Source organism: Crinia signifera, chromosome 6 (genome assembly GCF_055691185.1).
Source record: "Crinia signifera chromosome 6, ASM5569118v1, whole genome shotgun sequence".
Taxonomy (NCBI): Eukaryota; Metazoa; Chordata; class Amphibia; order Anura; family Myobatrachidae; genus Crinia; species Crinia signifera.
In genome coordinates, this window is record NC_139222.1 from 87,186,799 (window position 1) to 87,213,601 (window position 26,803).

At 42.7% G+C, this 26,803-nt stretch overlaps 1 protein-coding gene across 2 annotated transcripts in view; it reads left to right on the plus strand.

Moving 5' to 3' along the window:
- The window catches only part of OGDHL (oxoglutarate dehydrogenase L), a 97,808-nt gene that overhangs the window by 34,361 nt on the left and 36,644 nt on the right, over nucleotides 1-26,803 (plus strand). For both annotated transcript variants that reach the window (XM_083146378.1, XM_083146377.1), the window contains exons 5-14: nucleotides 409-524; nucleotides 1,470-1,624; nucleotides 3,381-3,527; nucleotides 3,935-4,025; nucleotides 6,030-6,209; nucleotides 6,292-6,420; nucleotides 6,909-7,088; nucleotides 10,885-11,037; nucleotides 14,526-14,628; nucleotides 14,720-14,848. In XM_083146378.1, coding sequence (XP_083002504.1) covers nucleotides 409-524; nucleotides 1,470-1,624; nucleotides 3,381-3,527; nucleotides 3,935-4,025; nucleotides 6,030-6,209; nucleotides 6,292-6,420; nucleotides 6,909-7,088; nucleotides 10,885-11,037; nucleotides 14,526-14,628; nucleotides 14,720-14,848 — 1,383 coding nt within the window. The remainder of the gene's footprint in view (nucleotides 1-408; nucleotides 525-1,469; nucleotides 1,625-3,380; nucleotides 3,528-3,934; nucleotides 4,026-6,029; nucleotides 6,210-6,291; nucleotides 6,421-6,908; nucleotides 7,089-10,884; nucleotides 11,038-14,525; nucleotides 14,629-14,719; nucleotides 14,849-26,803) is intronic.

The window sequence follows — 26,803 nt, forward strand, 5'->3', positions numbered from 1 at the left end:
CTTTCATTTCACCTATATACTTACTGCGCAATCCTGCTTTATGTCCTTTCTAAGCCGAAATTGGTAGCTGATCTTGCCACCATGTTCTGTTACCAATATAAAAAAATGCATGTTTCTAATGGGCATGATCCTCATTTTTGTGATTTTATAAATGACTGGAGATCACTTTACCCAGATTGCATGGCTTGCTGTGGTTTCTTTCCTGCCTTATATCAATACACACAGGCTTTCCATACTGTCCCTTTAAAATGGGATGCTCATGAATTACTGCACACATGTTCTAAGGCTGATTGAAACTAGCTGAAATGCAGCCAGCCACAGAACCTGTATAATTCATGACTGTCCAGGTTTAATGGGATAGAATGATTAGCCAACTTATACAATTCTTTCTCTATTTTACTAAAACAGGTTTCTATGGTTTGCATGAGGGGGATCTAGATAAAGTGTTCAGACTGCCAACTACCACGTACATCGGAGGTAATGAAACCACCCTGTCTCTACGAGAAATCATTGGCAGACTGGAGGTTAGTTGTTGAAGGAATTTGACCTTTGTTTAAACTAAGGGCCTTATTTTGGTTCATTCTTTCTGACAAAATCCTTCTTAGATGGGCAAAACCATGTGCACTGCAGGTGGGGCAGATGTAACATGTGCAGAGAGAATTAGATTTGGGTGGGGATTTACTTCAAAGTGAGATCTATATTGCAGTGTAAAAATAAAGCAGTCAGTATTTTCCCTGCACAGAAACAAAATTACTCACCCAAATCTAATTCTCTCTGCACATGTTACATCTGCCCCCCCTGCAGTGCACATGGTTTTGTCCATCTAAGAAGGATTTTGTCAGAAAGAATGAACCAAAATAAGGCCCTAAGTGATGTGTTCCTATGAATACTTACTGTAGATCATTTATGTGGCTACATCAGTTATACAATGTTCCCCTACAATTTATACAGTAAAATACTCCTTACTTATACGCAGGGCAGCCGAGAGGTATGTCGGGCCCTGGCAAAATTTTGGGGCGTGGCCCCGCACTTAGGCCACACCCCCAAAATGTTTACAGGAAGGTGAAAGAAAACTCTAAACTCACCAGCAGGAGCAGCACACACCTACAGCATGTGCTGTGCTGACAGTAGGCTCAGCATGAGCTCACACGCTGTCAGTTAGATGCTCATGCTGAGCCTGCTATCAGCACAGCATATGCTGTAGAAGAGTGTGCTGCTGTTGCTACCTGGGAGGGATGGAGGGGGAAGGGAGGGGTCAGACCAGGGCCCCTGCATGGCCCCTCCAGCAAGCCTGGGCCTGGGTAATTAGTACCCGCTCCCCCCCCCCTCGGCTGCCCTGCTTATGCGCACTGTCTGCTTTTCAATTGAAAATAATATGCTACAGTGTAATTCCCATTGTCTGTTAGTAGTTTAGATCTCATTGTATCATTGCCTACTCAGTGTACTGTGTTTGCACTTTTGCCTTTCAGAATTCATATTGCCAACACATTGGGCTGGAGTTTATGTTCATCAATGATGTGGAGCAGTGCCAGTGGATCAGACAAAAGTTCGAGACTCCGGGTATAATGAAATTTACTACTAATGAACAAAGAACACTGCTAGCGAGATTAGTGCGTTCTACCAGGTATTGCATGTTGACAGCACTGTATCACAAAAAATGTGTATTGCTTTAAACCAGGCATGTCCAACCTTGGCCCTCCAGCTGTTGTGAAACTACACATCCCAGCATGCCTTGCAATAGTTTTAGCGTTCCCTAATAGAAAAACTGTGGCAAAGCATGATGGAACTTGTAGTTTCACAACAGCTGGAGGGCCAAGGTTGGATATGCCTGCTTTAAACTAGACTGAATCTATATTTTGTAGGCATGACTGCCACTGCACAAATAAATGTATCTGTGGGCTATTGTCAACCACTGTGCCGTGGCACACTAGTGTGCCTTGAGCTGTTCTCAAGATATTCTCAAGTGTGCCCCCAGATCTAGAGATGCTCAAACCAGTTTACAGCTACCACCAGTTTAACTGTTATTTACTGGTCTCTTCTTTTCATGTAAAGGGCCAATGTATTTTATTTTTGTTACCTGTGGGGACCAGTGTGATTGTTTTTTTTATATGGAGGTCAATAGGTTTTTTTTTTTCCTGTGGGGGCTAATATGTTTTGCCCTGTGGGGATCTCATGGTGTGCCTTCACAATTTTAAAATCTTATTTAGTGTGCCACAAGGTAAAAAGGTTGAAAATCACTGTTCTAGAGTGCCAGATACTTGTTCTAGGGGCGCGCTATGGTTTGTCAAGTGATCATGTCAATAGTCATCTGGTCTGAATGAGAATGTCTACATGGCCCAATGGTCAACAATCAGCATGTCAGGTGTGCTCTGAAGATATGTTAACATGATTAACTGTCAACAGCCATACCTGATGGTTTCTTACCTTCTACCACTGGCCTGACCAACTTGTGGCTCTCCAACTACACATTCCAGCATGCCTTGCCACAGTTTGGGCATTCCCTAATAGCAAAACTGTGGCCAGGCATGCTAAGACTTGTTGTTTCACAACAGCTGGAGAGCTAGGCCTGTTTTACCAACTGCTCAAGCACGACTTCCAGGTCCCACCAATCCTCTTACTGTCATTTCTGAGTCAGGCCTCTGAGGGACAGTTTTTGTAAGTATTATCTACTATCACTAATCGTAATCACTAAACCTCCCCTGGTGCCTTACCCTTACCCTAAGCTCCCTGTGGCATAACATTTCCAGAATATTGACATTTCACCTAGTAACAGGGTAACTATCAACCATGTTGACATTCTAATGTAGTGTCAACATTTTGATCGTAGACATGGATACTGTCAGCCATGTGATTGGAAACCATTCTAGGGATAATATAACATAATCTATACTGGATACAGTTTCTGACCTTAGCACAGTAGAAGAAATGATTGGTAATTGTCCAAGTTCCGGAAGCTTGTGTTGACCGACCAAATGTTTCCTCTTGAGATACAGCACTCAGCTAAGATGATTCAAATAGAAAAATTGTGCTGACCTACCTTTAGGGTCAGTTATGGGTTGCCGGACACCTTTGCATTATTGTTTGCACGTGTTGCTTCTGATTTGCATGAAGGATGTAATCATTTTTATGTATCTAAAACATTGTCACGATCTATAGAAGCAGTTCAATCCAACGTTTCTATTGCTTAAAAAAGGAATGGAGAACCTTTGGCCCTCCAGCTGTTGATGTACTTCACATCCCAGCATGCACTGCTACAGTTTTGCTATAGCTTGACAATAGCTCGAGGGCCAAAGGTTTCCCATCTCTGGCTTAAAATATATGTATTACATGTTGGTGAATTTTAGAGCATCCATACAATAGCACCCTATTTGTGTTTAAAGGTTTGAGGACTTCCTTGCTCGCAAATGGTCATCAGAGAAGAGGTTTGGATTGGAAGGTTGTGAAGTGATGATCCCAGCGTTGAAAGCCATCATTGATAAGTCCAGTGAGAGGGGTTTGGAGTATGTGATACTTGGAATGCCTCATAGGTAGGTTTATTCTAGCTATGCTTCACATCAGATTAAGAACAGCTCAGACTCAGGGATATCATACTTCCCTACTTTCCTGAAATGTCACAGATTCCTTAAATGTATTGAAGAGGACATGTGCTTGATGATACAATTGTCTGCAAGTAGTGTCATCATATCGGGGAACATGTTTCATGGGCCTCAAGCATGATACCCGATAAGTGCGGGTATGGGGGTGTGGTCAATGGGGGAGGACACCGATATCAGGACTTATTAGGATAGCCCCCTGGCAAACTTAATAGCAGCAGTAAAGTAATTCTGCTAATAGGATCCCCATAAATATCTCAAGTGTTGATAATACATTTTATGTATCATAGATTTATACAGGTTATCTTTGGGACACATTATACTGTTGTTTTATTTCGCAGAGGCAGACTAAATGTTTTGGCAAATGTCATACGCAAAGACTTAGAGCAGATCTTTTGTCAGTTTGACCCCAAACTGGAAGCTTCAGATGAGGTAAGCCTTCCTTACGTGACATATGCATGGTTCTTTTATTCCTGAGTTTAATTAAAGTGTTCAACATGGATGGTTCATGATATTTTTTTATAAAGTAATATTAATAGCAGCATATTTAAAACAGATTTAGCTTTTTGGTTTGGTTTATAACTATTTGTATGTAAAGCCTGCATGATACATCAGATAGCTTAAATTCTTTTTAAAAGTAATAACACATTTCACTATGGAAAACTAAAAAATTAAAGTAGAGGTGTGAATCTATTGTGGAGAAATCGTATACCATGGACAATGTAATCTGCAGGCCTTAGACACTGTAACTAAACCGTCTCTATGGTATAAATCATGTCCAGGCATCTATGGTACTCTAGTTATATAATAGGTTTTAAATGGTAGGATTGTGATGATAATTAATAACCATTCAGAGACGGAAGGGTTCCATCAGACATCCAGCATTATATAATGGACTTTCTGTCACAGTGAGATCGATCATGCAGAAGAGTGATTGAGTAGATGGCGATCAACCAGTTACCTGCTACTCCAGTTTTGGAATCAAGCATACTGGAGTTCCAAAAAGTTGATAAGGAGATGACGTTGCCAAAATTGAAAATTTTATGGCATTGGTGCATCACATTTCCATATGAGACAAATGCAAAATGGCAACAGTAGTATTTATCTCAACATTTATAAAGTATCTTGGGTTGAAATTGCTTTATCTCCGCTTGCTATATAACATGGTAGGTTGAGTCTGCTCCAGTCACATTCTACTAGATTAACATAAGACAAGTCTTGGCACACAATTCTATAATGCTATAACCAATGTGTTGGTAAAGCATCCTAGGAAAAGAAAGTTCTGCTCTCTTCTCACCAAAGAAACACTCCTGTTAATTGGCTGTAATATTGTTGGTCGTTTTCGGCTTTCCTTCTCTTTTATACTTTTTGGAATCCTTAAGAGGCGCCAGCAGCTACTGTTCTCTTTTAAAAGTTATGATATTGCACAAATTCTACCATCCTTTGTGTACCAGACCTCACATCACTTACACTGGGTACATGGGGCCAGCCGACCAATCCAATCATTGTTTAACTGTCCTTCATCAACAAATTGTGCATACACACTTGCTAGACAGTGATGGGTAACCTTGACACTCCAGCTGTTGTTGAACTACATATCCCAGCATGCCCTGCATCTGTTTTATCATGGCCAAATAGTAAACCTGTAGCAGGGCATGCTGAGATGTGTAGTTCAACAACAGCTGGAGTGTCAAGGTTCGCCATCACTGTGCTAGTATGTCTGGGCACAGGAATTGGTAGTGAAATCATTGCCAGCAGTACCTGCAGCTGGCATATGTTCAGTTGACGGGTTACCGCTCTGAGAACCCACTCAGACGCTGCCCCCGGCTTGCAGCCTGCGCAGCGTGACCTCTGACCATCACGCTGTGACCATCAGACCATCAGGCCACACTGTCGCATCCCCGATTTCAGCCGCAGCGTCGCTTCCCAGCTCCCGGTCATACCTCCTGCTGTGCTGATGCTGCTGACATCCACTTGAAGGCATGTGACCCCCAGCACTGCTGCTCTCTGCCCCACTCTTTGCCGCTCGCCCATGTAAGTAATCTGAGGGGCAGCTAGTGTGGGGACGACAGCCAATGTTATTTTTCAGCTATACACATGAGCCAATGTATCATTTTTCTGGCTGCACAAATGATATATTGTATAGTGTGTGCCCAGCCTTAGGGCAGTCCTAGCACTTTTGTATCAAAGTAAGGTTGACCATACAGAACTGGCACCACCCATTGTGATAATATTTAGGGAAAGGGAAGCTGTTACTTGGACATTAAATATACAGTTTCTTATACACAACAAATGGAAGCTTTTGGAGAAGCAAGAATACACTGCAGTAATGATTAGAATCAAGGTACCAAACCTGTGGTTAATATCCTGTAGTAAGCGTGAATTTAGATCAAATATGATTAAAACCTTTTAACCTTTATTCGCTTTGATCATCAGGGATCAGGGGATGTGAAGTACCATTTGGGAATGTACCATGAGCGCATTAACAGAGCCACCAATAAGAAGCTCACCCTGTCTTTGGTTGCAAACCCTTCTCACCTTGAAGCTGTGGATCCTGTAGTTCAAGGAAAGACCAAAGCAGAGCAGTTTTATAGGGGAGACAACGAAGGAAAAAAGGTGTGTTCTCCGATGCAGAACATAACCGTGGTGAGTGTATGCTCACAGTACTAAACCATGCAACTTTGTTTTAATGCTGTAGGTAATGTCCATTCTTGTCCATGGGGATGCGGCCTTTGCTGGACAAGGTGTCGTGTATGAGACTTTCCATCTCAGTGACCTTCCTTCTTATACCACCAATGGAACCATTCATGTTGTCGTCAATAACCAGGTAATTTATTACAATATGAAAACACCAAGCAAATTGTAAATGTCATAAATATATCAAGGGCCAATGTAAGAAACTATCAAGCACACTCTTTTACTTATGGTTGGTGACCAGTACAAGAGGGCATCCGCCTAGACTGGAGGGAGAGGAGGTTAGAAACCCTTAGCACTTAATGGATAATAACATTCAGGACAATAATCAACAAGTTACAATTTAGTGACGGGATCAATGGGTTAAATTAGGCCATATCCAACAAACAAGTCGGAGATAGAATAAAACTGTCAAATCCACGGCGAGGATTTCACATCTAGAAGGTACTCCAATGAGTCTAGTTGAAACACGTTGAACTTGATGGATGAACATCATTATTCAACCTTACCTACTATGTTTCTATATTCAATAGAATCTTTTTGAACTTTGCATATATTAAAATTTTCATAAGTAGTATTGTGTATGTGAATATCTTTTGTGAACCATGTGTTTCACCATAGATTGGATTTACCACGGATCCTCGTATGGCTCGCTCCTCTCCATACCCTACCGATGTAGCTCGTGTGGTTAATGCTCCCATATTCCATGTGAATGCTGATGATCCGGAAGCTGTAATGTATGTGTGCCGCGTGGCGGCAGAGTGGAGAAACACCTTTAATAAGGATGTGGTGGTGGATTTGGTAAGTGTCCTGTAAAGAAATAATCAGAATAGGAATGGACGTCAGTGGATTTTCCATCGATGGTACTATTTATAGGTAACCTCAATGGTGTGAAACCATCTGCAAGGGAACCATTGAGTTTTACTCACCGATGACCACCCCTGCTTTACAATTTAGAGAGAGAGCAATGCGGTGGGGCTTTGCAGGAGTGTTGGGAGGCAGACCTAAGCTCAATGTCCCAGCACTTTGTAAAAATAAATAATAATAATGTTTTTGTATCATCAATGGTTGGAAACCATCTGGTTCTCCCTCATTGAGGGCAAAAGTATTCAACATTGGTCATAGACCATCAATGATTTTGAAACATCGATGGTCGGTGGCCATTCCCTAAATCAGAATGCAGTGGTTGTAAGGCTTTTATTTAATCTTCCTGCAATGCTAAGATGCCTTGTTTTGCATTTCATGCTATTGGACAGGTAGCTGCACAGATAAATGTTAGCAGTAATTGTAATATGCTTACTGCAATGAATCAAATGTTTTGAGAATACTCATGGATCGCTCCAGCTGCTTCCAATATTTACCTATCAAACCTTTTACTACAGAGGCAATGACTTGCTAGTTTAATTGAATGTGTGTGTTGTATGTGTCTTGGATTTCATAGCAAAGTAGAAAGGTCCAAGGGTCTATAGCTATTAAGATTGGGGGAGCCGTTTAGAAAGTTGTGGACCATATCCCAGAATGGAAATGTTTTTGTACATGGCCTCCAAGAACGTACAGTATTACCAAAAGAGATAAAAACTTTTTCTCACCCTGGACCCAGTTATTGATTTGCCATCTCTCACCAGGACTACTGAAGACTCCTCCTCTTGCCTAAAATAACATCAGTGCATCCTTAACACTAATGCTTGTTCTCTATTGTCATTCTGCATTGGCCTCCCCTCTCCACCAGTTATTGCACTCCTTGTCGTCACCTATAAACCCTCAGTAACTTTTTAAAAATCTAATTTTCATCCAGTCTTACTCGTTGCTTTGCCACTTCACCTCCCATGTGATTACCTCTTCTGACTCCCTGCTCTCCTGCACCGCTCTCCACCTTTGGAACGCTCACTTGTAATCCACAGTAAAGTGCACCAATTAAATAAATGGGTACAGTATGGTTTACCGACATTCAAAATACCGACAAGCATTGGCAGAATGTTAAAATGCCAACATTCATTATGGCAACACGGTAAACATGCCGGCATTTAAAAAGTTGACGTGTTTTTGGGTGTCTATGTTGACATGTGTACCGCATCCCCTCACATGGCTCGCTGCACTAGGCACACTATTGTATTCTAACCATATGCACACTTTGATCCAGAAGTCAGTTTGAAAAAAAAATTAAGAAAAACTTGTCGTCATTTTTAAACCTGTTGGCATAATGAATGTCAGCATTTTTAAAGTGACGGTATTTTGACTGTCTGCTAATGGTTGTCTGAATTTTGACTGCCAGTAAATTGACTGCACCCCAAATAAATGATTACCTTCTGCCCACCTGAACTTATCATTGGTGGTGGATCTAGAACAGCCATGGGAGCAGTTTTGGGGTAGTGATGTCACCTATTGCTTGGGAGTGGGACTGTAATGGACATCTACAGTATCTTCCAACCCAGGTATCTATAGAGATGGAGCCACCATTGCTTCAATTATGGGGGAGTTGTGTCTTTCAAGCAATTGTAGGTCCCATAAGAAATGAGTGGCTTGTGATCAGTAGCCATTATCCTCTTATACTGCAGGGAAAAATATGGAGTAGAGGAAAGGGGAAGTTTTCTCCACAACCTGGTCACTATAAATAAAGGGCACTCACATTAGTGAGGTAGGGGTCTTCTCTTTCAAATTATGGGACTGCTTATTACTTATTGCCCACTGATCAATAAGACAATGTTACCATCTGGAAAGCGTCCGTTACATCTATGGGCAGAGGGGTGTTATGTTGCCCTCACAGACAAAATCTCACCCTGCTACCACAGCCTCTTTCAAATGATGTTGCTCCCTACTGGATATTGTCTGGTGATCACCTATGATCACCAGACAATGGGCCTTATTTTGGTTCATTCTTTCTGACAAAATCCTTCTTAGATGGGCAAAACCATGTGCACTGCAGGTGGGGCAGGTGTTACTTGTGCAGAGAGAATTAGATTTGGGTGGGGTTTTACTTCAAAGTGAGATCTATATTGCAGTGTAAAAATAAAGCAGTCAGTATTTTCCCTGCACACAAACAAAATAACTCACCCAAATCTAATTCTCTCTGCACATGTTACATCTGCCCCCCCTGCAGTGCACATGGTTTTGTCCATCTAAGAAGGATTTTGTCAGAAAGAATGAACCAAAATAAGGCCCCATATTATCCTGCACTACTTAAAAAAAACCACATTTTCTATATATGGGATGGGAGGCCCAATGTTCCCTGTCACCAATAACTGCACCTGTACATGCAGAGTGGTCCACATATGAAAGTTATTATCTTGTAATTACCGCAATAGCTATAAATGAGGTATATTGTGTGAGAGAGTAGATATTCCCCTTCAAAATACAGTACCTCCAAAGTAATGTGGATTAAAAAGAATCCAATCAGATCCATCCCACTTTCCCCTTTCGAGTGTGCATCATCTGACGTGTGTGCAGTAAAACTTGGTCACAGACTCTGTATTTACCACACTGTCCTTATATCTTCTACTACTACTAAGTACTAAGCACCACTATGTATACGCTCAGTTGTGGGAGGCACCTTGCCCAATGGCCCCCAAATTGTGTGAAATTATTCTTATACCCCTTTCACATCGCAGTGCCGGGGGGGGGGGGGGGGGGGGCGAGGCGATCCTGGGTCCGACCTGGTATTGGCACATTTCAAATTAAACCCGGGTCACCAATTGTACAGAGTGCAACACAGGTTTAACCCTTCTTATAACCCAGGTGGAATTGCTGATTGCTGGATTGGTTTGACCCAGTGTATAACCTTTAGTGAAAAAAGAAAAAGTAGCGCTAATACACCAATGATCAATTAAAAATGCTAATTTATTAACACATTAAAAACAATGCAAACACACCTCAATGCAGTAGGTGCAAGGATCCGTTCCTATGAATACCGCCAATAGTCCACATGTAACTCAAGTAGGGGTAATTGTTGGATGACTGAAACCGAAAATCCCACAGAAGGGGCACCAATATGACAGTCTCTGCAAATGCAGATGGGTTATAGTTACCACAGTGCAGCCACCAGGAGATTTTATTCCATTTTAGGATGCATGTCAGCAAGCGTTCTCCATAAGGTGGTGAAGAGGAAGTCCAGAGGTGGTGCTTTGGGGGGTGATGGAGTGGGTGGACAAGTTCTGTTGGTTGGGCAGCTCGCCCAGATCCAGGGTGAGGTGCAATAAAGTGGTGGAAGGGTGTCAGAGGTACAGGTCTGATGCGTTTCCCTGCATCCAAGTGTAGCTTTGTCAAAAGAACCCAGGACCAAGGTGCAATGTGAAAGGGGTATTATACATGTTTACCATAAAACACTTTGCTAAATAAATAAAATAATGTATTAGCAAGTATTGTAAAAAGCAAGTATCTCACATTATCTTTGTGTTGTTTATAAATAAATAATAATTAATACATTTACACATAAAAAATGTGATTATTAATGTTGGGGATGAGAGCAAACACCAAAACATCACAGGTGTGAGGAAAAACCCTCAGCAGGGATGGGGTTAGTCATTTGCAAATGATGTTTTTGAATGTGGTGCTGTTTTGTTACACCTCATATTCTAATAATTATATTTATATACTTGTGCAGGTTTGCTACCGCCGCAGCGGGCACAATGAAATGGATGAGCCGATGTTCACCCAGCCTCTGATGTACAAACAAATCCACAAACAGGTTCCAGTCATGAAGAAATATGCTGACAAGCTGATCTCACAGGGGATTGTGTCCCTGCAGGAGTTTGAGGTGCAGTATGATACTTCAGTTTTGACTCTTAAAACTCAAGAAGAAAGCGATCCATTACAGGAAATTGGAAAACCATTGTGTATAGCCAATTGTGTCGCATTACGTGGATTTTGCTCACCACATTCTGACCTACTGCTCAAGTCAGACAATAGTAATACTGGCTGATTATAAAGGTAATTGTAGTCCCCAATCTAAATGTCAAGGTCAGCCATTTCCTGGCAGTAGCTGTAACAACACGCACTCATCTCCAGCATGCACTTAGGGGTAACCTTAAGGCCACCAGTGTAGTATTGCCTGTGATAAATACAGCCTACCTAATGTAAAAGGCCATAGTTGTATTTCCCTGATAGGACAGGGAATAAAATAACACAATCACTGGTAAATTTGGTGCCACAAGAGATCTACAGTGCCCATTTACAGAGAACATAAACGAAAAAGCAAAACAGGAAACAGTGACTTACAGTTTAATACAAAACTTCCAAATCGCCGAGAAATTTGTGCTTCTAAAACCTCAAGCCAGTCTCTACCACTGCCATGGATTCAAATAATATTGATGGCTGTTTGTGTCTATCAGGCAGAGCAGAGGGGATCACATGCCATGAGCTAACCAATCAGTACTAGGCTTGATTGGGACAATGAGCCATCCCTTTATGAGCATGCAGTTGATTTGTTCCCATGAGTTCAAAGACGACCAATCCCTTATCCTTACGATCAGCACATCATAATTGAGCAGAGAGATTATTACATGTAAATGTATAGACCCAGATGACCGCTCTGGGTTCAGGGAGCAATATTTTATCTAACAATACAAATAGAATTAAATATAATAAAATAACCTATAACAAATATGTGGCAATTTGTCAGCCAACGTAGAGGGCAACGCCACATCATTTGTTAAAGCAACCAAACGTACACATGAGGCATCCTGCGGTGGCAGGAATTCTGTTACCAAGGCAATCCTTAGCTGAAGAGATGCTAATAGGGATTCCTGCATAAATGTTTTTTACAAAGGTTACATAAACCAGCAAAGGTATTCTATTACAGCAATCAATGTGCTGTTTATATTCCCAATATTATACCTAGTGCACACAGTATCAATGATGCAAATAACCTTATCCTTTAGGGAACTCTCCTGGCACCATTTAAAACCAGTTCAGTTATAATACTGGGGAACAAGCATTAAATATTAAACATTTCATACAGTGCACTTTAGTCTAAACAGAAGGAGATGCCAAGCAGTCTAATCCTCTATGGTGCCTTGCACTCTGTGTCCACCACATTCTACATTTATTGTTTGAGTCCAGAATACTGTAGGCTTCATATCACCATTATAGCTGTCTGGGATCTTCCCCTCAGTGTCTAGTGTTATGGCTGCTTTTAGTAACTAGCAAAATATAAATGATGTGAGAATCAATTATGTATTGTTAGGCGCTGCGGAACCCTTGTGGCCCCATATAAGTAAACTATAATAATCATAATCAGCAGTGGCGGTTTTTACCTATAGGCTGCAGCCCCCCCAGGTAAAATCCGCCACTGTAGCGAAGCCATATGCAGTTTGTGAGACTGCACTGGCTTCACTGTGACTGGCGGTGACTTCCTATTGGAAGTCCGATCCGCCAGTCACCAAGGCAGTCCCATTGGGAGGTGTTCCCTCCTGGGACGCCTTTCTGTGGGCTGCTGGGCAAATTTCCTGATTGCGCATACGCAGTACCTACATCAGTACTGCGCATGCGCAGGTCCCGGTGCCTGTCATCTGTATTATACAGGCGCCGGAACCATGATTTCCTTCTATGGGCTGTTGCCCAAGCAGCCCATAGAAGCTGACACATGTGCAGTACAGATGTTTGTACTGCGTATGCGCCAAGACTGGCACAGGCGCCTGGGACCGGATCGGGAGGAGAGGTGGCGGCAGCAGGGGGAAGGGGTTCCTGCACCGTGGTACCCCAGCGGCAGCTGCGGCAAGGGGCAGCCCCCCTCCCCCAAGAAGGTACGAGCCACCACTGATAATCAGGCTCTTCTATATTGATTACAACTAAAACACCTGTATACAGTATACAGGCGTGTAGAAATCATCTTCAATGGCACCAAATTTCAGTTTCCTGCCATATTTATGTCAGAGCTGTCTGCTGATGCTGCAGTGTTATGTATCCTATATTTGTCCTTTTATTGTATTCAATTGTAAGTCACCTTTTCCTGTTTTGCTTGTTCGTTTATGTACTCTGAAATTGGGCGCTGTGGATCACTTGTGGCACCGTATAAATAAAGGCCAATAATGTGAACAGCAGTATCTAATTTTAGACCACAATTGTTTTTTATAGTGTGCGCTCTGTACCTATAATCCGTTTGTAACTGTGTCTTTAGAAAGTTGATGAAAAAATATTATGCCAGGTAATTGTAAATTGATTGTTTTCAATTTGGAAGACTATTTGTATTGTGGTGACTCAGAGATTGGTCATGGGCTAGCTGTTGTTTTATTTATTAATTATCATTAATAAAGGAAGCAAGCAGAGGATGTACAGTAGGTGACTAAAGGAAGTAATATTTCCGTTTTATTGAACAACCCAGTACAATGGTATTTTTGGAGTGATTTGTATAGATTAAGAGAATGGTTTTGCAGTTGCATTTGGGCATGAGTATCCGCATACAATCACTTGAACTGTATTTATTTAGACATTGTCGGGTGTTTCTAGCCCATACAAATGTTTACATCAAAAAGCATAAATAGCCCTAACTGTGCGGAGTTTATATATTCTCCTCATGCTTGCGTGTGTTTCCTCTGGGCACTCTGGTTTCCTCCCACAGTCCAAAAATATTGTAGGTTAATTGGCTCTCAATAAAATTAACCCTAGAATGTCTATGTGTGCGTGTACATGTGGTAGGGAATAGAGATTGTAAGCTCCACTGGGGCAGGGACTGGTGTGAATGTTCAGCAATTCTCTGTGAAGTGCTGCAAGATATGTGTGCGCTATATAATTAACTAATATTAAATAAATAAATACATTTAGGCCCATATTCAATGCAGCTGGTGAGGGGCTTAAATGGCAGGGATCGCAAAACAACAAGCAATCCTCAATGCTTAACCACTGCGCCGACCTCTTATTCTATTTAATGTTCTGAGGGAATCCTCACGGTCAGAGAACAGTGAGGATTCCCCCAAACAACGAGGCTTGCGGCTAATGCAGGGAGTCCGCTGCATTTAGCCGTGAGTCTCTCTTTTTCTGCGGAGAGAAGGGGAAATGGTGTATGCAGGCGGTCAGTTGAATACTGACACGGAGAGCTGTGACAGCAAGCAGGCAGCACTACTCGCTGTCACAGCTTGCCCCCGGCATTGAATACACATGTATTTAAGATTTATTTTTTCTGTTCCCATATTGGAATATAGATCTACATTATGTGTAGCACTATGGTGGGTTTCCGTGTAGGACGGGAAGGTGTTTTAAGACAAAATTATGACCCGTCCACATTAAACTGAAGTGGTCTTGTTACAGGAAGAGATTGCAATGTATGACAAGATTTGTGAGGAGGCCTATACACAGTCCAAGGACAAAAAAATCCTTAACATAAAGCACTGGTTGGATTCTCCTTGGCCTGGTAAGAGAATATCTATGTAAAAGCCATATGTCCATATGCTAAATACAATGACACTGTTGATTCTTTCTGTCTGTCTGTCTTTCATATTTAGGCTTCTTTACACTGGAGGGAGAACCAAAAAGCATGACCTGCCCACCTACGGGTATTCCTGAGGATATGCTATCCCACATTGGCAGTGTAGCCAGCTCTGTACCAGTGGAGAATTTTACAATTCATGGTGGTGAGTTTAATTCCAAGGTTTCTAATTTAGTACTAGGCTTGTGAGTTGAGTATACAGTAAGTGCGCAGCTGCTGAAGTTTAAACTACAGACGCATCCTCCTACATCTATCCTTACTACGCCATGTACCACAAGATGCCTGGCGTAAGTAATCTGGCAGTTACTGTGTTAACATCAGGAGTCTTAAAATAAAAAATCGGCCTTATTTGAATCTCTATATGAATAGGATGCACAAGCAGACTCTGCTGATTAAACAATATGCAGCATGTGTATATTCTGTGTGCAACTGCATCTCTATCTGCATATGAAATGCTCTGTCACAGTATATTCCAGGAATACACTGTAGCTTAGAATTTAATATGGAAATACAGCAAGTCACACACAAAATATACACATGCAACATATCATTTTACTCAGCAGAGTATGCTTGTGCATCTTATTCACATAGTGATGTAAATAAGTTGCGTTGTCAGGGAAAATTTCATATCTGATTAACCAACTTATAATACAATTGTCGATTGCAGCATGTGTAACGCAGATAACGGTCATATTTAAATATTTGTAATGTATTGTGGAACTTTGTGGTGATGTTATTAGTTATTTCCTCTGCTGGGCGATTGAGATCATAAATTATGTAATTTGTTTAATGCTGATGTCACCAAGGTTTTCAAACATGGATGGTGATGTATTTATGAGCCATTAAAGTGGTCATCCATTGGGTTGTAATTGCTGATCTCTTTCATACTCACTTCTGTGTCCTCCACATAGGCAACATTAATGACATTAAAATGAAACTATCTCGCTATATCATTAATGTAGTCAACCAGTATGCATGATGTTATTGACAGGCCACCTGTTTAAATAGTATTAGGGGGGGGAGTAACAAATGTTGTAGAGATATGAAATACCAGCCAATTAGCTTCTAACTGACCATTTTCAAATCCAGCCAGTAAACTGACAGAAGCTGATTGGTTGATACGACATTTTTCTCTCCAAGGTTGGACATATTTTTCCTTTAGTGTTATAAGTTTAGTGATGTACAGTAACTTGTGATGTTCCTGATATTTATGCACCCATATATTTATAACATCAAGTATGGCAAATATGTTAATTGGCGGGATGTACCAACCACTTGCAATACAACTCACCACCTATCACGCTGATACCAATTGCATGTGTACAAACATATACAATTCGTTCTGCAAATGACACCTCTCCCGATAATATCTGCCCTTTGTGATGCACTCTGGTGTTTGGACTTCAAAGCCGGATGTACAAGTGCAGAGTGACACTGCAGGGCATGCTTGAGGAAATAGCTATTGGATACCTCACACAGTGCTGCAGAAAGAAGCACATAGGCTTCTATAGGGTAATGGCAGTTATAGCTGCGGTTACCCCTCTGCCCTATCATTGGGAATTTAGTACATTCGGAGATGTCCCAGAAAACAGGGCTGTTACCACATCTGCCATAGTACATTATGCGCAATCTGAGTATGGAAGTAAACGTTATAAGACACAGAATATTCTTTAAAATGCAAGGATATTACAAGCAAATTTAGATTTATAATACGTATATATATATATATATATATATATATATATATATATATATATATATATATATATATAAAAAACATGTCATCTCGTGATTTCATATAGTCAAAATCTAATATCATTTTATTGGGCATTATACTTCCTGCAGTATGCACAAGGCATTTTAACACTTTGTCGATATTGTTGCCAAATGGCTACAACTATGTCAGGAATTTTTTTAAAGTCCTATCACTGTAAATCTGTCGAAATTAAGACATTGTGGCCATTTGGCAACATCAGACCGACTATTACCATCTGGTGGTGAACTAGAGTACTGCAGCCACGAGGAAAAATATTTTCTTTTAAAGTACGAAGGCAACGTGACACATAAAGGGTTAATATAGTTTTAACTAATGCTTGTAAAAAACATCAGGCTCACCAGTCACTGTGGGGGTTATTCTGGTTGATACGTTCGCATGCAAATTCGCACGCATCGCGTATTTTCACATAGTACGTGTGCACAGAAGCCGCATTGCACACGTGCATGCTGGCACCCTTGCGAGTGAGTCCCAAAATGGAGGCGTGTTGTGGATGTATCTGTGGGCACGGCCTTGCAAGAGGCCAAAAATGGGCGTAAACTGGGACGTATACAGGGGGACTGGCTCCAAGTGCTGGCTGTTGGCTTCGCAACACTGTGCGTACACTAAAATTCAGGTTCCACAGCTTCTCTGTAGCAAGAGGAAATCGAAGTTGTTACAAAATACTAATCTGATAGCACATTTTGTCGAGAATGTCCTTAGGCTTATTAAGTAATAGGTTGGAGATCAACATACATGTTTAATTTAATAGAATGGCTTCTGTGTACTATTAATTATACAACATGTAAGTTTTATGAGCCTTTTAACAGCTGTGGCCTTTTACTATTAATGAAGTATAATTTGAACAATAAACAGAGTGGGTGTATAACACATCGTATGGGTCTGATTATAAATCAACCAAATAAAACTCCTGCTCTCCCCCGCTTACATTGAGGTACAGGGTTTTGAAGACACTATTTCCATCTTGTTCTTGCAGTGTTTAATTTGCTAAATGTTTAGATGCTGATATAATCTAGGGTTCAGGTGTGTAATTAGTGCTATGCTTAAATTGGGCTTTCCATGCTGACACACATTTGCTATATATTAATCATATTATCATATAACATATTATGTACAGTAACTAATGGGGGTCAGTATACTGACATCTGAATCCTGACTGCCGGTACTCCGACAGTGGGCGAGCACAACGAAGCCCCTTGCGGATTTGCTGTGCTCGCCACAGGTTCTGATCTCCCTCTATGCGGGTCGTGGACCCCCAGGAGGGAGAATAGCCCCCATGAGTCAGGCATTTAACAGAAGGGATTCCATTGGCGATATACTGACTGTCGGAATCCTGAATGTGTGGAGGTCATCTGGCGCCCTCTAATGGGGGCCATACACACAGTAGGATTCAGTACTGAATCCCGGCGGTCGGGATCCCGGCGTTCAGAATCCCGACGCCGGAATCCCGACAGCCGAAATGCCGACAAGGGGGGGACGTGGATCGCCCCCCCCCCCTTGCGGGCTCGCTACGCTCGCCACGCAGCGGGCCCACTACGCTCGCCACGCAGCGGGCCCGGTGCCTCGCTACGCTCGGCACACTAATTTATTCTCCCTCCAGGGGTGTCGTGGACACCCACGGAGGGAGAATGTGTCGGGATTTCGGCGGTCGGGATTCCGGCGTCTGGATTCTGAACGCCGGGATCCCGACCGCCGGGATTTTCACTGCATCCCACACAGTATATGATGGCTTGCCCAATTCAGGCTTGTGCCTATTCTCCTTACTGCTTTTCCGGGGCCACAGAAACAGGGAAATCGAACACATTGGTTTTTCCCAACTTGACGATTCTGGACAAAAACTGGTCGGGATCGGCGAGTCAGGGTTTTTAATATGCTGGTTTTCTCTTATTCCCCAACCAGTCATTGATGTTTTGAATAGCTTGTATCCCAATTGCACACTGAATGAGAAATAATGTATATTTCTCATTCAGTGTGCAATTGGGATACAAACTGTTTTTTTTTCCTAACCAGATTTACCCCTCCCTGTTGGCACCTGAATGACATTACCTCTGATTGAGCAGCTTGCCAATAAAAGTGTTGTGCATGTTTTGAATAGCGACTGGCATCGGTGAATCACCCAGCTAATGTATGGCCCACATTGTATTTTAAAACATTAATGGTTTTTTTTTTTTTAGAGCTTGACGTGTAGGTCTTTATCTATTTGGAAATACATAACTGCTTATTGTAGTTCAAAGAATTTAAATGTGATTATTCCAAAATATCAGCACCAACAAAATATTTGTCATTCATTTTATCTTTGAAACAAAACCGTACAAGGGAAAATTATTTAAAGCGTGAGTTTTTTTGTTCTTCATTGCTGCATTTGCAATCCTCCCAATTGTCCTGATATTATAGTTTTGTTCTACCTTTCCAATTGGGACATCATTAGCCAGGCAGCTGTGGAAAGGAACTTCCTTTAATAGCTCCTCTGCTATGTCTGGATTGGCTGAGCAGTTGTTATGCTATGCCATGGTGTCGCAAAGGAACAGCCCAAAGTGCTGACCAGCATGTCAGGGGCACTGGCCTGGGCAAATTACCACACTATCTTATTGGGCCAAGATGTGTAGAACTTATGCATTTGATACTTTTATATCACACAGGCTTTAGGAATGAGGCACAACCATTGAAAAATGAGTCATTGTTTGTAAACTATTCAATTCTAAGTATTTAACAATACATGTGAAAGCAATACTTAGGTTGTTTGGGGCTGTAATGGTATTGTAGCTCCCAAAGGAAGACAATGATATGCACAGAGGCATAAGTGCTGTGTAGGCTCTCTCTTTTTTTGTCAAAGCACGTGAGGCCGTTACAGAATTATAGGGTAATAATGACCTGACAAAGCTGGAACAAGCAGAGGTCACACAGCAGCCGGCTAGTGGTTATTCACTTTTAGCAATCTTTTATGGAGGACTAATTCATACTTTCATAGTCTTGATCTGGGTGACAAATGTACTTGAAAGAGAGAGAGTTCAGGAGAGTTCCTCAAGCATACTGGGGCATTAAAGATCATTTAATAATGGACTTCAATGACACCGGAATGAGGAGCAAGCCCAAAGTTATTGCAAAGTAATATGGAGTTTCTGTTTTATTGCAAAATTGTTTATTAGGGCTGTAGCCAAAATGTTCATTATGTTGACATCCCAACATCTGCATTGTTAAAATGTCAAAAATGACCAAGGGGCCCTCTGCCCCACCCACTGCTTGCTGGCCTATTGTGAACTTGGGTTGAAATTGAGACGGAGGGCCCAATTTATATTTTTGCACCTGGCCTAACCACTCACAAGTTCTGCCACTGATGTCAGCATATCAACATGCTCAGTGTTGACATGTGAAATGCTGACGTTATGTCTGGCAGCAGAGAGCTAATGTAAGGCACCAGGGGAAGGGTTAGGCTATGGGGGAGGGGTGTATATGTTTAGGCTATGGGAAAGGAGGTTAAAGTTATTCACCGGAGGGGAATTTAGTGTTAGCGATGCTACTGAACATAAGCGCCACAGTATCAGTCGGGAATCCTCATCAGCTAATAGTCGGACCAGGACACCCATGAAGCCACTGAACTCGGCATACTGATAAGTCACCACTAGTCCTCCAAGGACATTTTGTCAACATTATATACATGTTGATATTTCATCAGTGTCCGCATGATGAGTGTTTCACTTTGCGAGCATGTTGCCATCAACTTGTACAGCGCAACAAAATGTTTACCACATCCATCCAGCACCTTATTATAGATTCTTACAGATAAGTAGCGAGCTTTGTAATAGAGATGTGTCCTCAGACATCTAGGGCCAAATGTAATAGGGTGTGAGAATCAGTAAGTGAGAGATTTTGGAAGAGGTTTCCCATTTTTGGGGGCAATCAATTACATGGCAAAATCAACCTGGTTTTTCCAGTGTAAAATGGTAAAACTCTCCCAATATCTCTCACTTTCTGATTCTCACACCCTACTACATTTGACCCTGTCCCGTTCTCGGTCAGCTCGACCGAGAACACGCAGACGGGATTCAATGTCCCGCCTGCAGTGGTACGAGAAGAGGGCGTGGCCGCAAGTTGCGGCCAGGAAGAGGCGAGCTGCAGCCGGCAGCTCGTCACTTCCCGGCCATTCTCGGCAGAACGAGCCCGACAGCTTGTGAAGTCGGGCTTGTTCTTCCGAGAAACCCTGCTTAATGTTGTCGGGGAAGACAGCATTGAATAGCGCCCGGCGGCCATCTCCCCTGTGGGGAGATGGTCGCCGGCGATTGAATACCCCCCTATGTCTGAGGACACATCTGTATTACATAGCTGTGTAATCTCATGATATGCCATCTATCATGAGATGCCTTGTGTGAGTTAGCCCCCAGGTCCCGTGCAACTCTGCTAACATCCGTGCATCTTAGTCTCAATGTGATGCTGCTGGAATGCATGAGGAGACTGCTGATTTAATTTGATATGTTATTTGTATATTGCATGTGACTGATATATAGGGCAGAACAGAACCTGTATTAGAAAAAAAGCTGCAGTTGCATTTTTTTTAGACAGATTCAGAGACTCAGTCGCACACAGATATACTAGTGCCATATATCAAATTATCCAGCACATTTTCCTTGTACCCAGGGGCGAATTTAGGGGTCAGGCCGCCCCTAGGCACAGCTTTTTTGTGCCCCCCCCCCCCAATTTTAATGTAATCATATATGTATATACATTGTTATTTATTTATATATATATATATATATATATATATATATATATATATATATAGTTACAGCAGGATCCGGCTCTCCATATGTAAGTAAATCAGCGATCAGCGCCGGGTGCCCATACAGCATAACAAACAGCAGGACATGGAAGGTATAGCACTCCAGGCAACTTGGTGAAGAAAATACTCACAGACCAGTTAAGGTTCAGAACGTTTCAATGCCACTAATAAACGGGCATTGAAACGTTGTGAACCTTAACTGGTCTGTGAGTATTTTCTTCACCAAGTCGCCTGGAGTGCTATACCTTCCATGTCCTGCTATATATATATATATATATATATATAGAACGGTGGTGGGGCAGCACTTCCAAACTTGCAAGTGTATACTTGCTCCGGTGCCAAGCTTTAGAGATACCGCGGTATCCAGACAAAGTTACCAGATAAGCGGCACCCGGAGACTGTTCAATAAGGTAAACCAAACGTGGATGGGATCAAACGTTTTCGAAGTTTATTCACTTCTTCATCAGGATGCAAAAACACAAATGAAAACACATACCTATATCAGGAACACCACAACACGTGAAGATCATCCCGGCGACGCAGGTCCTGAATGACGCGCCCACTGATGACGCCATCATCCCATTCCCGTTGCCCGGACGACCATCTAAACAAAAAACACAACAGTGAGAAAGATCGTAAATACATACTAAATGTTAAAAACATGGGAAAGTTCACAATGTTAGAATGCGTACATGAGTTAATAAATGTCATGGCGGTCAGGCGCCACTATTAAATAAGCACAAAGAATAATACGCGAACAGCATAGAAATGCTAATAGGAGCACTGTGTCCGCCTGAAGCAGGCCGGTGTGTATGAAACGGAAGATCTTACAGAAAGCAGTGTAGTCCTGCCGACTCGTTAAGCCCACGTGGGGCAAGTGTTCCCAGGCTGTGGATCCAACGGGACTCCCTTTGTAGTAGTCGCAGTGACCTATCTCCTCCCCGTTTGTTCACAGGCTCATGGTCAATAATAATGTATTTAAGTTGATTAATGTTATGGCCGGCAGTCACAAAATGTCGTGCTACCGGTTGGTCACTGTGTCCACTAAGCAACGCAGCACGTAATGTCGACTTGTGTCCGGCAATCCTTTCCCGCAAAGTGCGGTCAGTTTTGCCGACATAACCTTTACCACAAGGACACATGATAAGGTACACAATGTACTTGGTGGTACACGTGACCACATGTCGGATGGGAATGCGTTTGCCAGTCAGGGGATGTGGGAAATCACTGCCAGTCATGAGTGCACTACACACTATACAATTAAGACATTTATAGCACCCTGATCTTTTAGCCAGGAAATTGCCCTGTACTGATTGTAACCGATCCAATCCACTGATGTCGGTCTTCATGACCCAATCCCTAAGATTTTTGCCGCGACTATAGCATGGCATGAGTCTCCTTTCCCCTAGTAGTAAGTCGGGGTCAGTCTGTACAATGGGCCATAGGTTATTGGATACTGAGCGTATGGTATCACTCATGGTGTTGTAATGGTTAACCCATGGGAATCTTTTGTCCATGTCAGTGTTCTTACAAGAGGTTTTGAGCGTATCCTCTCTCTGGCACCTAAGCGCTTTGTCTTTAGCCAATTGTAATAGTTTACCATCATACCCCCTTACTACAAAGTCAGCAATCATGGTGTCGATATATTCAATAGCAATTGCTCTGTCAGAGCATATCCTAATCGCCCTAAGAAATTGTGAGTAGGGTAATGAGAATTTGAGTTTAGGGGGATGGAAACTGGTGGCATGTAATGTGGTGTTTCTGTCCGTTGGTTTACGGAACAATCTGGTACACAACAGACCGTCACTGATGCTCACCTGAACATCAAGGTAGTTGACACTAGTTTCACTGATATTATATGTGAATTGTACAGGATGATTGGAATTGTTGTGTACCGAGATGAACTGTTCAATGCTCTCTTTGGGACCAGTCCATAAGACAAATAAATCGTCTATATATCTTACATAGAATAGTGCATGTTGGACAAAGAGGGCATTAGTCATCATGAGATCGTCTTCGATCATATACATGTAGGCGTTGGCGTACGATGGGGCCACATTGGACCCCATCGCACAGCCAGACGCCTGCAGGTAATACACACCATCAAACATAAAAAAATTGCACGTAAGCACCAACTCAAGTAAATCAATAAGTACATCAATATTTGGGCCCTTGTATGCAGGGTTTCCAGTCACCAATCTGCGCACTGCCTCCAATCCATCCTTGTTAGGTATTATGGTGTAGAGACTAGAGATGTCAAGGCTGCACAATAATGTTCCATCAGGTACACTAGGTATAGAGTTGAGTTTGTTAATAAATGCAGTAGTGTCCAGTAAGTGTCTTGGGTGTTGCACAATACATGGCTGGAGCATAGCGTCAAGATAGGTAGATACCTTCTGGAACAAGCCATTGCGGGCAGATATTATGGGACGGCCGGGAGGACAAGTTAATGATTTATGAATTTTGGGTAATGAATACAAGATGGGGGTAACCGGATTGTCATTAATTAAAGCAGATTTGAGGTGATTGGTGATGTGTCCATCACCGACCGCCCTATTTAATCTGTCATTAAGCTGTTTACTGAACTGGTCAGTAGGGTTACGATCCAACTTCTGATATACATCAGGCATGTCTAATTGTCTCAAAAGTTCTGCTCTGTAGTCAGACAAGTTCTGCACCACTATAGCACCGCCCTTGTCGGCCGGTCTAATGGTAATATCAGTGTACCCCGAAAGGTCCCTCAATGCCTGCATCTCCACTTTACTCAAATTAGAATGCTTACCACACTGCGGTGTCCCGTTCCCCAATACTTCTGATGTCGTGCTGTTAAGCATACGATTGAAAGTTTTGATAGATGGATTATTCGTCATGGGGTCAAATCGGGAACGTTTCTGCAATTTTTGTAAGGCCGGTGGTAGAGGGTCTTCCGGAGGAGAAGTGGGTGGGATTCGTGAGGCTGCTTTTGTGCCTCTAAAGTGTTCATGCAATTTCAGTTGTCTGTGTAGCTTATATTTTTCGATGGACCACTGCATACTGTTAGGTTGAACGGTAGGGACGAAAGATAAGCCCCGTTGGAGAACCCTCTGTTCAACGTCAGTCAAAGTATGGTCCGAAAGGTTATAGATCAAGCTTTCACTTTCCTGTAGAGAGGTGGACGCCCTGGCTGTCCTCGTCCTCGCCCTTTGGGCCCTTTCGCCCCCTCTGCGGGTTTTGGACCTCTGTCGCCGCGTCCGCGACGTGGACCATCCCCTAAAGGGGTCCCTCGGGAAGTACCAGATGCCTCAGTCGTACCCTCAGACTCGCTATTAGTGGCAGCTTCTTGAGACGAGTCGGATTGCCACAGCTGTTTGTAATTTCTCGGACGTCTTCTGTACCGGTTGTTATGTTGGTTAGAACTGCTAGCCCACTGATATACGCGGTTGCACTCGTAATCAGCGTTGACTTTTGCTAATTTGTCTTTTTTGAACAGGATCAGGTCGTTGCGATAGGAGGCGATTTGCGTCTCAAGCTTGCTGCACCAGTTCTGTGAAGTGTCAGCACGAAATGCTGGTAGATGTTGTGCTTCAAAGCTTTTTATCCTTTCTTTGGCAATGCCAAGCTCCCGGGCCGACTCCTCGATCACTAAGAGCAGCAAATCATAGCTGCACTTATTTAAGACGGCAATCCATCTTTTACAGAAAGCTGTATTGAATCGGCCGATTGTGGGGGCGTTGTTCACACGGAAACCACGGGGAATGCGTTTGTCTTTGTAATATCCACTTAATGTGATCCCGTGGTACAAGTAATCGACCTCTTTTTGTTTCAAGCGTACCCAATCCTTGTACAGATGATTCAGGGGTACCGGTACCGTAGCATCACAAAGTAGTTGATCAAATAAAATTGCTTCAGCCTCGTCTTCGGTAAAATTCAGGAACGTGCCCTGGGTCAGGAGGGACAGGTTATCCGATTCCAAACACTCACCCACTTCAGTGTTAACAGCGCTCGTCATAGCAGACTTGCTGTAAGTATTGTGAACAGTCCCGTGTGGGGAGTGTATCCTGGGGAATATAATCCGTGTGGGTGCTATAGCCCGATATTTCAAATGCAAAATGCACACAGAAATATATTTGTAGAACGGTGGTGGGGCAGCACTTCCAAACTTGCAAGTGTATACTTGCTCCGGTGCCAAGCTTTAGAGATACCGCGGTATCCAGACAAAGTTACCAGATAAGCGGCACCCGGAGACTGTTCAATAAGGTAAACCAAACGTGGATGGGATCAAACGTTTTCGAAGTTTATTCACTTCTTCATCAGGATGCAAAAACACAAATGAAAACACATACCTATATCAGGAACACCACACCACGTGAAGATCATCCCGGCGACGCAGGTCCTGAATGACGCGCCCACTGATGACGCCATCATCCCATTCCCGTTGCCCGGACGACCATCTAAACAAAAAACATAACAGTGAGAAAGATCGTAAATACATACTAAATGTTAAAAACATGGGAAAGTTCACAATGTTAGAATGCGTACATGAGTTAATAAATGTCATGGCGGTCAGGCGCCACTATTAAATAAGCACAAAGAATAATACGCGAACAGCATAGAAATGCTAATAGGAGCACTGTGTCCGGCATTGCCAAAGAAAGGATAAAAAGCTTTGAAGCACAACATCTACCAGCATTTCGTGCTGACACTTCACAGAACTGGTGCAGCAAGCTTGAGACGCAAATCGCCTCCTATCGCAACGACCTGATCCTGTTCAAAAAAGACAAATTAGCAAAAGTCAACGCTGATTACGAGTGCAACCGCGTATATCAGTGGGCTAGCAGTTCTAACCAACATAACAACCGGTACAGAAGACGTCCGAGAAATTACAAACAGCTGTGGCAATCCGACTCGTCTCAAGAAGCTGCCACTAATAGCGAGTCTGAGGGTACGACTGAGGCATCTGGTACTTCCCGAGGGACCCCTTTAGGGGATGGTCCACGTCGCGGACGCGGCGACAGAGGTCCAAAACCCGCAGAGGGGGCGAAAGGGCCCAAAGGGCGAGGACGAGGACAGCCAGGGCGTCCACCTCTCTACAGGAAAGTGAAAGCTTGATCTATAACCTTTCGGACCATACTTTGACTGACGTTGAACAGAGGGTTCTCCAACGGGGCTTATCTTTCGTCCCTACCGTTCAACCTAACAGTATGCAGTGGTCCATCGAAAAATATAAGCTACACAGACAACTGAAATTGCATGAACACTTTAGAGGCACAAAAGCAGCCTCACGAATCCCACCCACTTCTCCTCCGGAAGACCCTCTACCACCGGCCTTACAAAAATTGCAGAAACGTTCCCGATTTGACCCCATGACGAATAATCCATCTATCAAAACTTTCAATCGTATGCTTAACAGCACGACATCAGAAGTATTGGGGAACGGGACACCGCAGTGTGGTAAGCATTCTAATTTGAGTAAAGTGGAGATGCAGGCATTGAGGGACCTTTCGGGGTACACTGATATTACCATTAGACCGGCCGACAAGGGCGGTGCTATAGTGGTGCAGAACTTGTCTGAC